The following is a 21,703-nucleotide window of genomic DNA, read 5'->3' as shown; positions in this document are numbered from 1 at the left end:
GTTGATCATTGTTGTGCAATATCTACCAAGATAGATAACATTTCTAACGTATCTCAAATTATGTAATTGAAAAGATAATGCCGCCACTTGAGGTATTCACACTGATTAAACATCTATAGCTGATAGTGTTCCTTGTAGCTGAAATAATGAAATCAGCAGAAAAGTATTCTGAAATGTGCAGGATGACGTTAATTTTATGAATCGCACCAATTTGTAGAAATGGATTGGCGTTTTTAAAAGTGGTAGGATGGGTGTTATGGCTAATCAGTGCTCTGAAAGGTTAGTCGAAATTTCAACACCAGCGCTTGAAGATAGTGTTGATAAGAGATGCGGAAAGAGAGGAGGGTAATAGAGATGAACAAAATTAACTGCCGCTCTCGCTCGCTGTGTTCGTTGCATTTGTCTTTCGGGTCTCGCTCATCATTCTCATACGTTTGGAAGTAAATCCCGAAAAGACAAAGAATATGATTATGTCTCGTGACCAGAATATTGTACGAAATGGAAATATAAAAATTGGAGATTTATCATTCGAAGAGGTGGAAAAATTAAAATATCTTGGAACAACAGTAACAAAATAAATGACACTCGGGAGGAAATTAAACACAAAATAAATATGGGAAATGCCTGTTATTATTCGGTTGAGAAGCTTTTGTCATCTAGTTTGCTGTCAAAAAGTCTGAACGTTAGAATTTATAAAACAGTTATATTACCGGTTGTTCTTTATGGTTGTGAAACTTGGACTCTCACTTTGAGAGAGGAACAGAGATTAAGGGTGTTTGGGAATAAGTTCTTAGGAAAATATTTGGGGCTAAGAGGGATGAAGTTACAGGAGAATGGAGAAAGTTACACAACACAGAACTGCACGCATTGTATTCTTCACCTGACATAATTAGAAACATTAAATCCAGACGTTTGAGATGGGCAGGGCATGTAGCACGTATGGGCGAATCCAGAAATGCATATAGAGTGTTAGTTGGGAGACCGGAGGAAAAAAAGGCTTTTGGAGAGGCCGAGACGTAGATGGGAAGGTAATATTAAAATGGATTTGAGGGAGGTGGGATATGATGATAGAGACTGGATTAATCTTGCACAGGATAGGGACCAATGACGGGCTTATGTGAGGACGGCAATGAATCTGCAGGTTTCTTAAAAGTCATTTGTAAGTATAACAGATGTAATACACTAATCATACTGTACAATCAAAACTCAAGATATTTGTTGACGCAGATGGGACTTCATAGAAATGTTATAGATTTTAAAAGACACAAGGTCCTAAATGAGAATACTTTGAATTAATCCAAACAAGATTTTTAAAAACCACTCTCCATGTAGATAAGGCCATGAGAAATTGTTAACTGAGTCAAGACTCTCAAAAGAAGGAAGATATTAATACGATCTAGATTTAGTATAGAAACAGTAATAGAAATTGGGACTTTTTGGGATACAGAGTGATCCGTTTATGAAGACATAAAATAAAAAAGTGATAAAATGAGAACTGTTACTATTTTTGTTAAATAATTTGTACATGCATTCTACAAGAGTAGGAGTTTTGTCCAAATTAGACCACAACACAGTTCATATATTGAAGTTAATTCCTTCCATGTGTGGTCCAACATCTCAGGAGTAACTTCCTCAGAAGCTGAGAATATCTTTGCTCTGAAATCATGAATACTCCTGGGTCGCTGTAAATACACATCGTTCTGCACAAAACCCCAGAGAAAGAAATCGAGTGAAGGCAAATTACACAAAATGTTGATTTATTTGAGATTATAGGAATATAGAGTACTTGTTTAATTCAGCTGTTTGTTTGTGATTAGTAAGTTCTTGTTACATATTGTTTCCTGAAAGTTGTCAGTATTTGAATTGGCTGTAATATTGGAAATAAAACATAACTGTTCGTTCCTGGAGTAATTTATTAGGCTACATTTATTGTTTTTAATACAAATGCACGAATTTGGTATATAGGAAGTTTATTTCAGTCAGAGGTAGCCTTATTTGCTTTGCTTTCTATTTCTTCAATATTGTCCAACCGGTACCACTGTCAATTCGTGAACCTGCAATTCAGAAAGGAAAATATATTTTGTTGACATGTAAAGAAATTACGAAAGAAAATCGCATCCAAGACAAAAACACTTGCCTAATAGTTGTTTAAAAAGTGCTTTCAATAAACTGTTAACTGAAATAGTACGTACTTAAAGAGATTGACACAAATTTAAGGAGAATTACTAACTGAAACAAGATTTGAAGAGACTCTTAAGTGAAACAGTCCTTAAAGAGATTAACTGAAAAATATTTGAGCAGTATTACAAATTTTAACAAAATTTAAAGTGATCGTTAAGTGAAATAGTGTTTAAATATATTACTTGAAACTAAAAATAAATTATATTAAGGGCTGGTTTCATCATCAGATGTTAAAAATTCTCTAACAAGTTGTTATCTAACAATTGTTTAAAATCTTAACAACATGATAGGAATATTGCGTTTCACCAAACTTTTTTGTGCAAAATGTTACCTAACACGCAATTAAGAATTGCTATTCCTTTGCTAGAATTACGAACAGAACGAACCTAGAAGGCGGTGTCTGAATCATAGTCTTTTAAATGCATTCCGCTGCGCTTCTGTTTGGAAGTAACTAAGAAGAAAAAGACACGTGAAATAAACATGAAGAGAGCTATATATTTCTATTGATGGTGTATTCTAGCCCCTCTTATACTTATTCAGCAGTTTTCCTGACGACGGTTTTGGACAATCTGTAATACCGTAAAAATTCTTCTATTTCCAGATTTTCGTGATTGTTTCGTAGTGCAGCTCATCCCCTGTCAGAAACATCGTTCAAGAGATCCAAATATGGCAATTCTGAGCCAAAAGCATTGTTGTTCTAGACTGGTAACAGTTGTTAAAGGTTTAACAGAAGGCAGAGCTGATGTTAATTTAAGTTGCACTTTAATACGTTGTTAAAATTAGCATTTGTTGATGGAACAGAATTCTTGTTAAATTCAATGTTAACGCGGCCTAACAACGTGTTAAGTTTTAACATCCGTTGATGAAACTGGGCATAATAACAGTAACTGAAATAAGATTCAAAGAGATTGTTATGTGAAAGAATGTTTCAAGAGATTAATTGAAGCCAGTGGCGATTCGTGGTATAATTTATAGTTAGTTCCAGTTAACTTATAGCTATAAATTTTAAATTTTGAGAACTGCCTTCATATTATGCAACATAATCGTAAATTTAATCCCGAGAGAAAGAAATGAGTAACGAAATATGAAGAAAGGGTAATAAATGTGGTGGTTACGCAAATCTGCAACCAGGCCAGAAACCGCCACTGACTGAAACGGAAAATAAATGATATTAATAACAAAAAATATTTAAGGAAATTTTTAAGTGAAACCGCTTAAAAAGTTTAATTGAAACCAAAAATAAAAGACACTAATAGCTGAACCACGATTCAAAGAGACTGTTAATTGAAAAACGAAATATTTAAAGAGATTAACTAAAACGAAAGTAAAAGAGATTAATAGCTGCAACAAGATTTAAAGAGAATTTTAAGTGAAGAGATGCTACCGAATCCTGTCATGAAAGATATTTAAAGAGATTGTTAAGTGAAACAGTGCTTAAAAATATTAATTGAAACCGAAAATAATGGAAACTAATAGCTGAAACAAGACTTGAAGTGAATGTTAACGTTAAGTGAAAAAATTTTTAAAGACATTAATTAAAACCAAAAGTAAAAGAGATTAATAGCCGTAACAAACTTCAAAGACATTGTTATTGAAGCAATACTTAGAGAGATTACCTGAAGTCAATTAAGTGAAGAGATTTAAAGAGACTGTTAAGTGAAACAAGGCTTAGGATCGATTTCATCAAACTTATTTAACTTTAATTAATTATCACTTAAAATATTCTTAATTGACACATAAGGGAAAATGCATTTCACCAACATAAATTGGGCTCTAAACTCTCATTAAGCTACATTTAAGGTAATTGGTCAATATTTTGTCAATTAAATAATTAATCCTGTATTAATGACGATCATTTTCATTATGGCGAGGAGAATGACAGACTTCATATTTGAAAATGATGATTTCTTATCAAGATGGGCGAAGATAGTTTTCAAAAGAGAAGATTATTTTAATGCAATGGACGAAAAAGGTTTGCAAATGCGGTTTAGCGAAGCAAAACATCAGCATTATATATTTCTTTTTTGTATGTTTGTCTTATTTGAAAGGTATTATTGGTAAATCTTTATAGAGATTGATAACAGAAACAAGTTTTAAAAATTTATGACAGGAATAAAATGGTTAAGAAATTGTAGCAAATACAAGATGCTGTAATACAGTAAAGATTCTAGATGATTTTGATGTAATTGGGGCTTCATTAGAGAATGAAATTTGCCAGACAAAGAACTTTGAAGACATTTTAACAGAGCAAAGCATTAAAGGGATTCTTAATTGCAGAGTTAAAACTTTAAAAAGCTATTAATTGAGCAAAGATTTGAAGAATCTGCCAAGAGACTAGATTTAAAAGGTAATTTAAACAAAATAGTATTGTTAAGAAAATCTAGAGTTTTGGGAGCTTTCTCAACCAATGCTAGATCTTAAATGGTTTAACAAAAATAGACATGTTTTACGGATTAAGACAAGAAGAAGAAGTGGATTTCACGAACCTGAACATGTGGCGGCACTCCTAATGCATACAGTACCGCATCTGCTATATCTTCAGGGTTGAGATATGGGTAGTTCTTCAGAAAATCTTCTGGAGGCATTTCTGACTTCACTAGACCAGGACTGACGCTCTGAAAAATTAATAAAATTCAAATTACGTATCCCGAAAGTTTTGTTTCAAGATTTATTGTGCTTTATAATAAATTAAAGACCTGAAGTAAATAAGAATCGAAGTGCCATTTTCAACCTTTCCAGGAACTCAGAATATAAATTGAAGCTACTGGTAGGTAGGCCACATGTCCCGACATCTATGAACACCTAATAAAATGATGAAGGATCGAGTCTGGTCTTTGATTATTATTATTATTTTTGTTATGTACAGTAGTGACAAAAAGAATTGGACCGACTCTTGTAGCTGATTTCAGAGCCTTGTTCACTCAGAGCACGATAGACTGGTAACTAAGATTTTCGTGGTTCGAATCCTGCCTGGGAATGAAACCTTTTTTTGTTCCTTATTCAGATTTATTCCCAATACTTTTCGATGGCAGCGATATTTTACTACTTAATTAACTTATTATTCCCAGAACATGAATTTAACCAGCAATCGAAAAGTATTGGGAATGAATTTGAATAAGGAACAAAAAAAAAGTGTCCTTCCCAGGCAGGATTCGAACCACGAAAGTCTTAGTTACCAGTCTATCGTGCTCTGGAGTAAACAAGGCTCTGAAATCAGTTACAAGAGTCGGTCCGGTTTTTTTTTTTTTGCCACTACTGTACATAAATTGATATTTCATTGAAAAAATAATTTCCACAAAGACGTCATTTAAATGCTTATTTTATTCACGTATGCAAGAGTTTCTGAAATGTTACACCTGAATAACTTACTGTTCATATTATGTGTTATTCCTGCAGTAGCACCATATTTTCTAACTTGCTATTCCTGCGGCAGCATCAGATTTTATAGTGTGCTATTCCTACACCTGAATAACTTGCTGTTTTACCTCAGTTTTTGTGAATTATACAGTGTATCTCAGAAATAAACCGACAAAATTTTCTGGAATGTTTTTCAATTTTAGAAAAACATAAAAGCACTAATATGTCAAATAATCATGTGATGTATATTATAATACTTATTGAACATTTATTTACTACCTGTTCAACTTCTAACTCGCCTCGGAATCCGAGAAAAGCTCTCCATACACTGCCTAATCACCTGAGTTAGATTGAGTTCGTATAATTTTACCTATTAAGAAACCGGAGAGAAAAGAAACAAGACAGGCACCGGCGTGTCTCAGTCGTTTAAGGCGCTTGCCTTCCGGTCTGAAGTTGCGCTCGGGCGCGAGTTCGATCCCCGCTTGGGCTGGTTAATTGGTTGGATATTTTCCGAGGTTTTCCCCAACCGTAAGGTAATCTATGGCGAATCCTCGGCCTCATCTCGCCACATACCATCTCGCTATCACCAATCTCATCGAAGCTAAATAACCTCGTAGTTGATACAGCGTCGTTAAATAACCAAGAAAAAAAATAATACAACAAATAACTCATAACCTTTCCTTTATTTAAGCCTCTCAGAGATTGTGTAACTTTCATTATTAGGAGTAGTTTTTAAACATTCACAGAATGAGAACTTGAAAAATATTTAAAATAGAATTGTGAGGTTTTCGCTGGAATATTTCTTTATTCTGTGGCTACTAATTATGACAATTCATTTGTCGGTCTATTTTTGAGATACCCTGTATGTAAAGACCTGAGTGCACTGAACATTATTAGCTTATTTTACTCGCTCTTTTTTACATTCTCGGATAGTTAGAAATTTTTGTCAACAACGGAAGGAATGCGAGGTCGTATTCCTATACAAAACAATCTCACTTTTTCTTCATACACACCTCACGTGCAAACTTAAAACGATAAAGTACAAGCGGTAACGGGTTCAGTCTGTGATTGAAAGTTGCTGAGCTAACACGTTTGCTTCGTACTTTAACCATCAGAGATGTGCACTGTAAAGCAGAAAACTTGGTGAAGGAAAAGTGAGATGTTTGTCAATGAGAATCAAAGTTTCTCCTAAATTAAGTCAAGGGACTTTCATAGTTTTTATCTATTACTTATTTCCATGTTCATTGGACCATGTCCTCTACTGACCATGAAAACACGGAGAACGATTCTTATACAGGGAATATCTTTTAAATGAAGGGTTCAGAGCCATAGTGGGCCAAGCGCCATTTATTAAAAACGGAGAAAGCAAGGGTTAAAGTTAAGTAAATACCATTGTTTAATGAAGATCTATATATATAATTTGAACTGGTAATGGAAATTACGGGAAAACGGCTGAACGGATTTTAATAAATTACCCCGCATTTTGAAGCTTGGAACTCAAAGTTTTTCAGAAAAATAGTAGTTTTCAGTGAAATGTCAATTTTTCAACATAATTTTACTATTTTCCAAAATCCATCTGTCGTCAGTTTTGAGAACTAGCTAATTGCATTTCACAATAAAACAAAACACACACTACAGTAAACAATATTACACGAAGGCTATGATCTGCAAGAATGCTGACATATTTAGAGCTCAAATTAAATTGGTTATTAAAAACATAACTTACTAAAAATAATTTACAGGTTCGATTCTGTGGTGTGTAATTTTCTGGGTACAGCTGTGTATTGGATATTAAAAACTACAGAACTGGAGATGGTTTGATGACATTATTACCATTAGAAATGAAATATTATTAGCCTATAGTTAATGCCGTGATGTGACTATTTTTCATTAATTATACATATTAATGCTATATTGATGATATGAAAGTGAAACGTTTTGGGGTTATATAAGTAGATGTAGAGAATAACTTAAATTAGATTTTGATTTCTATATTTTACTGAGTGGCGGCTATATAGTATATATAGTATATGTTACTGAAAGCTATAAAACTTACGTAAGATAATAATATTATTAAAATCAAATATTTTTATAGTTATTAATCAAGTGGGGTTGGATCTTTTATATATATATATATATATATATATATATATATATATATATATATATATATAATGGCGGTGTGGTGTAGATATTTATATGCGTGGTTCTCTTCAGTATTGGCTCGAGAGAGAGTATCATTATTATGGAAGCAAATAACTTTCAGAATGTCTGGTATTCTTCATTGAAAATAAATCTGAAAAATGTTTATTTGAACGCCTAATGAACTTAGTTTGCAGCATTTGCTGCACAAGCCACTAGTTGATATATAATTTAGTTTTAATGTGTATACTTTATATTACTTGCTATATGTTTCCATTGAAATAGTAATAACTTCATTTTAACCCTTGTTTTCTAAGGTTTTAGTAAATGGCACTTGGCCCACTATGGTTCTGAACCCTTCAAATGTCCCGGAGGGATGCACCCTCTGTTCTCCTGGCAGGCAAGCAGTGTACAGTGATCTGTACTTGTCCAGCTAATCTTTTATGTTCAGAATGTCCCTCGTTGAATACTACACATTGCTGACACTTTCTTATAAAATTATTATTAATTTTCGCAAGTTAAGCAGCACTGATTGACTCCATTTCAGCTCTTTTATAGTCTTTTAGGATCATTTATTGAACCTGACTCTTTGAATTTCTTATCTAGGTATTTTATTGTTTTTACACAAAGTACGAGTCTGTTTGAAAATTTCTGTCGGAACTTGCATCGCGTTTTCGCACAAGATTTTCTGTATTTTATGTATTATAAATATACACACGCTCACGTAATGAAAATGGCATTGGAACTAAACACTTTCTTACTTACTTACTTACTTACTTACTTACTTACTTACTTACTTACTGGCTTTTAAGGAACCCGGAGGTTCATTGCCGCCCTCACATAAGCCCGCCATTGGTCCCTATCCTGAGCAAGATTAATCCAGTCTCTATCATCATATCCCACCTCCCTCAAATCCATTTTAATGTTATCCTCCCACCTACGTCTCGGTCTCTCTAAAGGTCTTTTTCCCTCCGGCCTCCCAACTAACACTCTATATGCATTTCTGGATTCGCCCATACATGCTACATGCCCTGCCCATCTCAAACGTCTGGATTTAATTTTCCTAATTATGTCAGGTGAAGAATACAATGCGTGCAGTTCTGTGTTGTGTAACTTTCTCCATTCTCCTGTAACTTCATCCCTCTTAGCCCCAAATATTTTCCTAAGCACCTTATTTTCAAATACCCTTAACCTATGTTCCTCTCTCAAAGTGAGGGTCCAAGTTTCACAACCATAAAGAACAACCGGTAATATAACTGTTTTATAAATTCTAACTTTCAGATTTTTCGACAGCAGACTGGATGATAAGAGCTTCTCAACCGAATAATAACACGCATTTCCCATATTTACTCTGCGTTTAATTTCTTCCCGAGTATCATTTATATTTGTTACTGTTGCTCCAAGATATTTGAACTTCTCCACCTCTTCAAAAGATAAATTTCCAATTTTTATATTTCCATTTCGTACAATATTCTCGTCACGAAACATAATCATATACTTTGTCTTTTCGGGATTTACTTCCAAACGTATCTCTTTACTTGCTTCCAGTAAAATTCCCGTGTTTTCCCTAATCGTTTAAAAACACTTCACACACTAATCACTAATTCCACATAAATAATTAAGCACAGCTCAGAAACTAAAGATCATTGAAATATGCACCCATCCCGTACGGGAGCCAGTCTAGCACTAAGACCCCCAACCGGGTACTGCGTCATCAGCGTGTTAGTCACAAGGTCGCCTGGAAGCGGGAAGCGGCAACTCTCGGGGACAGTTAAAAGTTATTCACTGTACAAAGACAAAACCTCGTAATTATTGTGATGAGTAAATTGCTCTCACCGTGACTCGAATCTTGGACTTCTGCTGCACCAACTCACGTCGCAGGCCCTCCGTTAGCGCCGTGACGGCGTGTTTTGTTGCGAAGTACATGGTGAACCTTCCAGGGGAAGGCATGTGTCCTGCTACACTGTGTAACAAAGTATCGAAGTAGATGATTAGAGAGATTCTTGTTGGTCCTTAGTGCGCATTATTCAGTGTACAACTTGTAACAACAGAGTGCACAATGTGAAATAACACAGAGTAGAATATCTCGTACAACAATATTAAGTTTAGTGTAGAATGTACAATGCATCCTTATAAAATGCAACTTACTTACTTACTTACTTACTTACTTCCTTACTTACTTACTTCCTTACTTACTTACTTACTTCCTTACTTACTTACTTCCTTACTTACTTACTTCCTTACTTACTTACTTCCTTACTTACTTACTTACTTACTTCCTTACTTACTTACTTAGGCCTACTTACTTACTTACTTCCTTACTTACTTACTTACTTCCTTACTTACTTACTTCCTTACTTACTTACTTCCTTACTTAGGCCTACTTACTTCCTTACTTACTTACTTCCTTACTTACTTCCTTACTTAGGCCTACTTACTTCCTTACTTACTTCCTTACTTAATTACTTACTTACTTACTTACTTCCTTCCTTACTTACTTACTTACTTACTTACTTCCTTACTTACTTACTTACTTACTTCCTTACTTACTTACTTACTTCCTTACTTACTTCCTTACTTACTTCCTTACTTACTTCCTTACTTACTTACTTCCTTACCTACTTACTTACTTCCTTACTTATTTACTTACTTACTTCCTTACTTACTTACTTCCTTACTTACTTCCTTACTTACTTACTTACTTACTTCCTTATTTACTTACTTCCTTACTTACTTACTTCCTTACTTAGGCCTACTTACTTCCTTACTTACTTACTTCCTTACTTAATTACTTACTTACTTCCGTACTTACTTCCTTACTTACTTACTTACTTCCTTACTTACTTACTTCCTTACTTACTTCCTTACTTACTTACTTCCTTACTTACTTACTTACTTACTTACTTACTTCCTTACTTACTTCCTTACTTACTTACTTCCTTACTTACTTACTTACTTCCTTACTTACTTCCTTACTTACTTACTTCCTTACTTACTTCCTTACTTACTTACTTCCTTACTTACTTACTTCCTTACTTACTTACTTCCTTACTTACTTACTTCCTTACTTACTTCCTTCCTTACTTACTTACTTACTTCCTTACTTACTTATTTACTTACTTGCTTTTAAGGAACCCGGAGGTTCATTGCCGCCCTCACATAAGCCCACCATTGGTCCCTATCCTGTGCAAGATTAATCCAATCTCTATCATCATATCTCACCTCCCTCAAATCCATCTTATTTGAAGGATTCGTAACACGCTGGTTTTTACGGTGATGGGTTGTTAGCCCTTCGCCCAACCCCCGAGCTGGAGGACCACCCCTCATCGGCTGTCCGCGACTGCTTATTCAATATATTCACAGCTACCCTCCATATCTGGAGGCCGTCTCCTCGATTTATAAAATGCAACGTGACTGAAAAATATAAAATAGGTACTGTAGAATGGACAGTGACTGTAGATTGTAAATTGGCTAACTGTGGAATGTAAATGGGCTGACTGTAGAATATACCCAATTTTATAATATGGTATTTTTACGGCAGCAACCAATTTCGTAATGTGTAAGTCCTGTGTGATATATTATTTAAGAAATACTATTCCTACGGAAGCACCCGATTTTATAATGTGATATTTCTGCAGTAGCAACATATTTTATAATGTGATATTCCTGCAGTAGCATCAGATTTTATAATGTACTATTTCTGCAGTAGCATCAGATTTTATAATGTTCTATTCTTGGAGTACCACCATATTTTTTATTGTGCTATTCCTGCGGTAGCATCAGATTTTATAATATCCTATTCCTGCGGTAGCACCAGATTTTATAATGTGCTATTCCAGCAGTAGTACCATATTTTATAATGTGCTATTCCTGGAGAAGCACCATATTTTTTATTGTGCTATTCCTGCGGTAGCACCAGATTTTATAATGTGCTATTCCAGCAGTAGTGCCATATTTTATAATATGCTATTCCTGGAGAAGCACCATATTTTTTATTGTGCTATTCCTGCGGTAGCACCATATTTTATAATGTCCTATTCCAGCAGTAGTACCGTATTTTATAATGTGCTAATCCTGGAGAAGTACCATATTTTTTATTGTGCTATTCCTGCGGTAGCAACATATTTTATAATATGCTATTCCAGCAGTAGTACCATATATTATAATGTGCTATTCCTGGAGTAGCACCATAGTTTTTATTGTGCTATTCCTGCGGTAGCATCAGATTTTATAATGTGCTATTCCAGCAGTAATATACCATATTCTATAATGTGCTATTCCTGGAGTAGCACCAGATTTTATAATGTGCTATTCCTGCGGTAGCACCAGATTTTATAATGTGCTATTCCTGCGATAGCATCAGATTTTATAATGTGCTATTCCTGGAGTAGCACCAGATTTTATAATGTGCTATTCCTGCGGTAGCATCAGATTTTATAATGTGCTATTCCTGGAGTAGCACCATATTTTTTATTGTGCTATTCCTGCGGTAGCACCAGATTTTATAATGTGCTATTCCTGCGGTAGCACCAGATTTTATAATGTGCTATTCCTGCGGTAGCACCAGATTTTATAATGTGCTATTCCTGCGGTAGCACCAGATTTTATAATGTGCTATTCCTGCGGTAGCACCAGATTTTATAATGTGCTATTCCTGGAGTAGCACCATATTTTATAATGTGCTATTCCTGCGGTAGCACCAGATTTTATAATGTGCTATTCCTGCGGTAGCACCAGATTTTATAATGTGCTATTCCTGCGGTAGCACCAGATTTTATAATGTGCTATTCCTGGAGTAGCACCATATTTTTTATTGTGCTATTCCTGCAGTAGCATCAGATTTTATAATGTGCTATTCCTACGATACAGTCAGATTTCATAATGTGCTATTCCTGCAGTAGCACCATATTTTATATTATTTATCGAAATACGAGTACTCTTGGTACAGTAATATTATGAATCTCGGTTGAGAAGCTTTTGTCATCTAGTCTGCTGTCAAAAAATCTGAAAGTTAGAATTTATAAAACAGTTATATTACCGGTTGTTCTGTATGGTTGTGAAACTTGGACTCTCACTTTGAGAGAGGAACAGAGATTAAGGGTGTTTGAGAATAAGTTTCTTAGGAAAATATTTGGGGCTAAGAGGGATGAAGTTACAGGAGAATGGAGAAAGTCACACAACACAGAGCTGCACGCATTGTATTCTTCATCTGACATAATTAGGAACATTAAATCCAGACGTTTGAGATGGGCAGGGCATGTAGCACGTATGGGCGAATCCAGAAATACATATAGAGTGTTAGTTGGGAGGCCGGCGGGAAAAAGACCTTTGGGGAGGCAGAGACGTAGATGGGAAGATAATATTAAAATGGATTTGAGGGAGGTGGGATATGATTGTAGAGACTGGATTGATCTTGCTCAGGATAGGGATCAATGGCGGGCTTATGTGAGGGCGGCAATGAACCTCCGGGTTCCTTAAAAGACAATAAGTAAGTAAGTAAGTAATATTATGAATCATTCTTGATTCTTCTCATGATGCATGTCAAATTTATTACTCTCTAGCTAGTAACTTTGCTGCGTATACGAAGTATCAAGATTGAGCATTTCTCTCTCTCACACACACGCACGCAAGCTCACACACACAATAATAATATTTGCAATATATCAGACTTTTAGTGTTACCAATTAAAATACCAGAAAACTAAGTACACTTCCGTCGATAAGTACCTATTGATATGAATTATGTGTCCATCGTCGACGCCTTTCTCTTTCATCACTTGCAGAGCCTCTTTGGTGCACATACTCAAACCCAGAACGTTCAGGTCCAGCATCTTCTTCAACTCCTCAGTGGGTCCATCTAGCAAAAATATTAGGTTAGAAAATTTGCATTAATTAATAGCCATACGACCACACAGGCGTATACAAACTCACATGTAATAGTTGCGATAAGTTCTACATAAGACAGACAGGCAGATCATTCCAAACTCGATACAAAGAACACATTAAAGCAATAACCAGAGGACACAATACCTCTACATACGCCGATCACATAACCAATGCTAACCATACATACAATAACATAAATGCGACATGGAAATCCTACACATACAACCAAAAAACCAAAAACTCAACACACTAGAACAATACGAAATATACAGAACACACTAAAACACACCCCGATCAAATTCTCAAAACACAGATCAATTTCAGAACACACACACTATTTGACTCCACTTTTCAACACCTTTCAACAATCAAACGCACCCACATAACAGGCAGAAAAGTTCGAGATGAAGCCGAGATCTAGTAGGCTCTGAGGATGGTGTGATGAAGCACCGAAACAGCTGTAAGCCGCACAAACTTACATAATTAACACGAGTAAGTCCGCTAGTTAATCAATTACTTAAAATTATCTTGTTCATTCATAAAATATTACTTCTAAAAGAATTGCACTGTTGACTTTTAACAAAAATAAAATATCAATACAGAAAAACGTGTTTCAGCTAGTAGTCAGACCTAGTTGTAAGCTAGATCTATTCGTTTTGGTCATGGGAGCAGAATGTGTACAGAAGTTTATTTCCTCTTCCCGCAGAGCCTATACACGGTTTAAATTAGCATTTGAAGTTATGCCATTTGTTTCATCACGTATCCACACTCGGTGTGGAGAAAGACATTACTACCCCTCCACCATTAAAAAAAAAATCCTGGATTCTATCGTCCACATTTCGGCAACTCCTCTTTGGAAATTAAATCCTATTCCTTTACTGAGACAGCTAAAAATGGAGTGAGGCAAGTGTTCTGGGGGCTAACTTGAGATAACATGATTCCCCATAGATCCAGAACATCCAGGATAATGAGTGATAACGTAAATCATTTCGTTGTGAACCTTCCAGATGCGTGCCTACCTATGATAGAATTGTCATAAAGGACAGCTGCATTGTTTACAAGCACGTCGACTACCCCCAGGTTGTCCTTGACCCACTTGAAGGCTTCCTTCACTTCTGACTCGTTGCTGACGTCACATTTCACTGCGTATAGTTTGCCTTTTGCAGAATCCAGTGTCTTAGAAAGTTCCTGAAAAACATTAAAGAAAAACTATATATATAATTTGAGCTGGTAATGGAAATTACGGGAAAACGGCTGAACGGATTTTAATAAAAGAAGCTTGGAACTCAAAGTTTTTCAGAAAAATAGTAATTTTCAGTGAAGCGTTAGTTTTCCTACATAATCTTCCTATTTTCCAAAATACATCTTTCGTCAGTTTTGAGAACTAATTGCATTACAGGATAAAACAAAACACACACTACAATAAACAATAGGCTATTACACGAAGGCCATGACCTGTGTAAATATTTAGATATCATTGATTAAAGTTCACGTTAACACTTTGTTAAAAGCATAAAATTTACTCTCTCACACATTAAAAGTGTTAAAATTGTTAGAAAGGTATTTACCTTCGACAGATGGCCCGTTTCGACGCTATTTGTCGTCGTCTTCAGTGTCTCTTGAACCACTCAAACCACGGGCCGTCTGTCGAAGGTAAATACCTTTTTAAACAATTTTAACACTTTTAACGTGTGACAGAGTAAATTTAAATATTTAGAGTTCAAATTGAATTGGTTATTAAAATTCAAGACTTACTAATAATAATTTACAGGTCTGATTCTGCGGTGTGTAATTTTCTGAGTACAACTGTGTATTGGATATTAAAATCTACTAAACTTGAGGTGGTTTGATGACATTATTACCATTAGAAATTAAATATTATTATAGTTAATGCCATGATGTGACTATTTTTCATTAATTATACACATTAATGATATGTTCATGATATGAAAGTGGGGTTATGTAAGTAGATGTAGACAATATCTTAAATTAGATCTTCATCTCTATAGTTTACTGATTGGAGGCTATATAATGTATATAACTAGAAAACTTACGTAAGATAATAATATTGTTATTAAAAATCAAATATTTTTATAGTTATTAATCAAGTGGGATTTCGTCTTTTTCATATAATTCATGGTGGTGTGGTGTAGATATTTATATGGTCATTCTCTTCAGTATTGGCTCGAGAGAGCGCAAAAATTACAGTTCCTAAGGAAAGACCTAAAGGTATTACTTACTGATAAAATAAGAGGCCTACAAAATTATGTAGTCTCGCTATCATTTCAGCAATATCACTTAGCAAGATAAAATGATTTTACCCTCTACATTTCAAGCTGTCCATGCAGCAGCTATACCAAGATGCTATGTCTATTGTTCGAAAGCATAGCAAACCAGATTTTTTTTTAACTTTTACCTACAATCGACAATGATCTGAAATAGCTATTGCTTTACTTCCACATGAGAAACCTTGTTACTTGCGTTTTCGCGTTGAAACTCAAAAACTGAAGGTGGATAAGTTCAAGAAAAAGTATTTGTCATAAAAGAAACATTCAGAGGGAGTATGTTTCATTATTATGGAAGCAAATAACTTTCAATTTGTCTGGTATTCTTCATTAAAAATAAATCTGAAAAATTTTTATTTGAACGTCTAATGAACTTAGTTTGCAGCATTTGCTGCACAAACCACTAGTTGTATTTAATTGAAGCTCTTAATATTTCTCTATTCATTCTTTCATTCATTCATTCATTCATTCATTCTGAGAGTTGTGACAAATGGCAGGTCTTTCACTGCATCTTCTTCCGTTCACCATTTCTTCCAATACCTCCTTCAGTAGACAGTAGTGTGATTTGCAATATCGATGGCCCAGAACCAGACTGTACCAAGTCCATTTTACTTTTTTTTTTTTTTCAGGAGAGCTATTTTAAGCTCCTGATATTCAAAGCTTCGTGAAACAATTTGGAATAGCTTCACAGCAACCTTATGGAGAGGAATATTTACAGTTTTGTTCGATTCATATATGCAGAGAAGAACTGGAACACAATGAAACACAGATTTCTTTCTTATAAAAAGTTGGACCTAGAATATTCTGGTTCTCAGCCATTGATATGACAAAGCAAGTCAATAGCGAAATGTGTAACGTACGTATGTGATAATTAGGGCTAGGATTTTGATGACCTATAAATTATAAAAAAAATGTCCTAAAACAATGCATTTATGACCTAAAAATCTTTAAAAAAATGCTGTTAAAAATGCCCTTTGACTGCCTACGTGGTCTGTTGGTCAGCATGCTGGCTTCCAGATCAGGAGGTCCCGGGTTCGATTCCCGGGCTAGGCTCTCGGTGAATTTTTCTTGAAGAAGAGGAATTCCCTGGATGTCTAGAGACTGGAAATTTGTATGAATGTGAGTGTGATTGTGAGTGTGCCGGGTTAATATTAATTAACCAATCATCACAAATATAAAAAATACATCAGGACTGTTGCTGGGCAGTAACCTGAACACACGTTTCAGCGTCACATTGTTGACAAGTAACTCCATCTGTTAACACAACCATAAAGCATCTAATAGATGCTATAGAGTTACCAACAACGAAAAAAAAAATGCCCTAAAATTGATCTTACATAATTGGCTTAGTAGGAAAAGAGGTTGTATACTACTTAATATTTAGACTAGTGCTTAATTGAATTAAATTTTACATAATTTTTTTCTAAGTAGTACACTTTAATTAATTATTTTGCCTGATGTAGTTTTCATGTATAATCGTTCACCTCTGCTTCGGCATGTGGACGTGAGGTCAGCAGTCAGCTGGTCGGTCTTGGCCCTTCATGGGCTGTAGCACCATGGATTTATTTTACTTTTAGTTTCCATGTAGTCTACCACAAGGCCACTCTTATCCGGAATTAGCAGGTATAGAGGAGTCTATATTGAAGGGGTGGTTGGACTGATCCATTACATGGGGTGTACTACGTTAAAATGGCAATATTTGTGTAGAAAAACGATTAAATTATCATACAAAATAATGGGTATTAATGGACAAAATATGTAAAGAAAATATCAAAGGAAATAAACATTTTACATTAATAATGGGAATTTATGGCCAAAATTAAATGAAAATGCGTGAAAAATTACCGAATAAAACAAAAGATGCGCTTATGAGTTGAAACAGGCAAAAAATACAAAAAAATGCCCTAACAAATATGTGTTAAAACACTCAGTTTATCACATAACATATAAATACTAAAGCAGCTATGTTTCTGGCTTACTAGAAAAAAAGATGCAATTGCATCAAAATCCTAGCCCTAGTGATAATATTTAAACGCTATTTCCTAACTTCCTTTTTGTGAGATATAATGTTTAATGTCTTACCTTGAAGTTATATGAACTACTATTGGTATTTACATTGAAATTAACAACTCACCTCTATTTTTTCAGATCTCCTCGCCAAACCGACGACTTTGAGACCTTTTTTGGTTAGTTCAGCAGCAATGGAAGCACCAATTCCTACACTCGCTCCTGTTACCACGGCAACTCGACCTGACCAACGCTCCATGGTGAAACAAATGCTACTGAAACAGGTCAGAGACAAAAAAAAAGTTCTTTACTCTAGAAAATATGTTTATAAGATTTTGTGTTGCATGACTGATATTATAAAGTATCAGCTCGATGATCACACCACTATAAATGACTTGTTTACAAAAGAGTTAAATTTAAGTAGTTAATAATATAATAACGTAATACTGGCATTACAATATAACTATGCAGCTGTGCACTTTCCTTTTATCACAGTCTAGAACAGACCTGCAGAACTGTAGCTCCTCAGAGAGACTCTTTACTCCCCTTTCTTACCCCACCCACCTTTTCTACCAGGGCGGTCATGACGTTCTAGTTACGCTCGGCTGCATCAACATTTATTCTCGCGGCGGCAGGTATACAATACGCTATAAAGAATTACAAATGAACAGATAATAAAATCCTTAGGAACATACCTTTACGAAGTAAAAGAAAAATTAATGAGGGAAATAAATAAATTAAAAGACATATAAAATAAATTTTAAAATGTATGTGTGCATATAATGTAAGAAGGTCTACCTATGTATATATCGTCCTATTACTAGTAAAGCCGATTAAGTCCACTTTTTGTGTAAAATAAGTTAAGTACGGTCCCCGATTTGTCTTTCCGTGCTCAGTATTCTATTAAAATGAAATAAGTCTGAAATGTTGCATGCAGGCAACAAACCAATTACTTTGCTTGAAGAATTTTTTTATGATTTTTCGTGCATTAAAAAAGTTTTAATTACTGTTTTACAAAATTTTGTTACTGGTCTTAACTGGTTTTACTAGTAATAGGACGATAAATAAATTGTACATTGATAAGTGAGTGATAGCTATATGACCGGATGTCAATGCTGTCATTCAACATTGTAACGCACTGCAGCCAAATAAATAAATATATTATATATAAGTAAATAAATAAATGAGTAAATAAATAATTAAGTACGTAAATAAGTAGGCCTAAATAATTAAATAAGAAAATTAGTAAGTAAATAAGTAAACAAACAAACAAACAAACAAATAATATGCGTACTGCAGTTTAAAGAGAACTGGAACACGGCAAAATCTAAACCCGTGAAGGAATACTACTTCCAAAGGAAATGGGAATATGATTATTTTGTTGTTGAAGACGAAAGAATTGCTTGTTTACTGTGTCCCATCCAATTTATTTCTACTCGTCATTTCAATATTAAACCACATTTCAACAAAGTCCATATTAAGAATTATGGAATGCACAAAATTTCGGGCAAGTTCATTATTACGAACTGTATATTGATTATTTATTTATATACTGTAAAATTAAGGACGTCACTCGTTGTGTTCATTTTGAATTGAAATTAATAGTGACTTTCAAGGTTCATTACTTAAATGCTATAAATTTATGTTTCGTAGGTGATGATAGGAGGAAAGTTTTCGAAAATCTAAAACAGGTTAGGTGCAAAGAAATCTCAAAGAAACTACCGACAGGAAATCTAGCATAATTGTAAACCTTGAAACGAGATAATGCATTATAAAACAATGAATTTATTACAATCCTTTTGAAAATTACATGCCACCACTAACGGCAAGAGAATGTAAATAACTCTACGCGGAAGTCGATCATCCCCAATAGAAGTGGAGTGAGGCTGACGTCATATTTCCCCTACTTACGAGTTCTGCGGGCCTGGTCTGGAATATACAGTCACGAAGCTTGAGTTGTTGAGGGTACTGGGAACAATAGACTGTGCCGGTACTATTTCGCATTGTCTGTGATAAGGCGATAGTAGCGATCCTAGTGGTTAGCAACTAATCTATGGCTGCATATTCCCTACGTATTGAGCTTTGTTACTGTATATACTAGACTATGCGTATACTATCGCTATGATCACAACAATGAGAACAAAACAATATCCTACTTTCACACGGTGTTCAAGAACAAACTTAGGAAAAAATTTACAAATAAGTGTTTTAAAAACAAATTTCACTGTAACATTAAAAACATGAAGAAAAAAAGAAGGAAAAAGAGAGAAAAATCCCCCCCCCCCGGAAATTGCCGCCCTAGGCAAACGCCTAGGTTGCCTAGGCCTAAATCCGGCACTGCATGCATGGGTTATAATTTTTACACTTCCAAAGCATTTCAATGTTATTTGTATTATTACTCCCTTCTTCTAAGTTATGGGTATTGTTATTGTGAATTTATAATAAAAATTTCGGAATTTTAATGTATTAATATACATTTTCTTAATGTTATTGCTTTTCAATATCATAATATAATCATATTTGATAGAAAACTACACTTCAAAAGCGTGAAAAAATGTCACTGTACGTGCAAATCTCTTTAGAAGAAAACAGAACAGAATCGACAGATTAAAAGCAGTGAATTCTTTTGGAACGTACCCAAGGTCGCGGCCTGTAGCAGTCAACTGTTCGAGCAGCAACGCGCCACTGCAACTGTGGTAGTATCACGCAGAGCTTCTATATATCCTGTACAGCAAACTGCCAGTAAAGTTCAGTCAACAATGAGATTGAGATGGAAAATAGTCCTAAAGGAACTGAGGTTTTGACGGATTTACGAGAGATGTAATGCCAACTTTAAACATATAAAAGTTACTAAAATATAGGGGAGTAACTACAGCAGAGGTCTGCATCGGACGTTTTCGCTCGAGCGCCAAGTAGTTCATAGCATAATCCGATAGGTAGCGCACATGCATGATGGGTAAAATTGTCACAAGCGATAAATCCTCGAACGGTATAAGCAAAGACTTTATAATAGTATACTAGACTCACACAGAGCGCTGGTGTGCTGTCCAAAATTGAAACCAGTCTGCGCATGTTTGCGCCGCCATGCTACTGGTAGAAATAGAGCGGTAAACACGATTGTCATACTTGTCCTTTGTTTTGTCTCGGGTGTTTTTAATGAATAGTGTGAAAGTAATGGCAATATAATTTTGAAAGATGATATATTATCGCCGCGGACTCATGCTTAACATGTCGGCATCATACAATGACGTGCGGTGTGGTTTAAAAAAATAATTTTGCCGATCGATTGTTGCTCTGTAGGTTTCACTCTAAGCGTCACGTTGTCACGTCTACTTTCTCGATAAGAATAAGCACTAGTTTGTTATATTGTTAAATGGCTATTATTATTATTATTATTATTATTACTATTATTATTATTATTATTTCATATACGAGTACGTTGGCTTTCTTAACTCTTAATAATAAATCTTTAATAATAATTTTTAATCACATACCTTAATGTTCGTCCTCAGCACAAGACATTGCAACCTCGGGTTTAGTCTACGTGGATTAGACAAGTAAGTGTCATTTAATAATAATTGAAGCAGCTTATTGGTTGCATTATTGAAATTGAGGCGAGTGATTGGAGCGGCGACACAAGAAATTGAAAACAATAATACAATTAAATTTCAAAGACCTGCCGAACGCATGAGGCCGCTCAAAGACCTGCCGAATGTTAACCATGAGAGCGCGGCGATAATACCATCCCTGTTTAATTTTCCAAGCTATTTGCAAAAGGTACGATATAATATTATCCCTGTTGTTACAATATCAATATCATTAAAAATCAATCAGTAGTTTACGACA

The 21,703-nt window shown here is 34.8% G+C and overlaps 1 protein-coding gene across 2 annotated transcripts; it reads right to left on the bottom strand.

The window, feature by feature from the left end:
* Window positions 1-1,895: 1,895 nt before the first annotated feature.
* LOC138700924 (farnesol dehydrogenase-like) lies at window positions 1,896-20,644 on the bottom strand. 2 transcript variants are annotated; one of them, XM_069827354.1, is made up of 7 exons: window positions 20,495-20,644; window positions 17,985-18,132; window positions 14,585-14,753; window positions 13,407-13,536; window positions 9,517-9,643; window positions 4,668-4,796; window positions 1,896-2,054 (listed from the first exon to the last, which is right to left on the bottom strand). In XM_069827354.1, exons 2-7 carry the CDS (start codon window positions 18,114-18,116, stop codon window positions 2,016-2,018), a joined length of 726 nt encoding a protein of 241 aa, XP_069683455.1. In that variant the 5' UTR covers window positions 18,117-18,132; window positions 20,495-20,644; the 3' UTR covers window positions 1,896-2,015. The 2 variants fall into 2 exon arrangements, with proteins under 2 accessions (XP_069683455.1, XP_069683456.1); XM_069827355.1 differs by having other exon boundaries at window positions 17,985-18,129; window positions 20,495-20,623.
* Between the last annotated feature and the right edge of the window lie 1,059 nt (window positions 20,645-21,703).

This window comes from Periplaneta americana, chromosome 6 (genome assembly GCF_040183065.1).
Source record: "Periplaneta americana isolate PAMFEO1 chromosome 6, P.americana_PAMFEO1_priV1, whole genome shotgun sequence".
Classification (NCBI taxonomy): domain Eukaryota; kingdom Metazoa; phylum Arthropoda; class Insecta; order Blattodea; family Blattidae; genus Periplaneta; species Periplaneta americana.
Note: the sequence above shows the minus strand (reverse complement) of the source record. Positions and strands in the feature narration are given on the sequence as shown.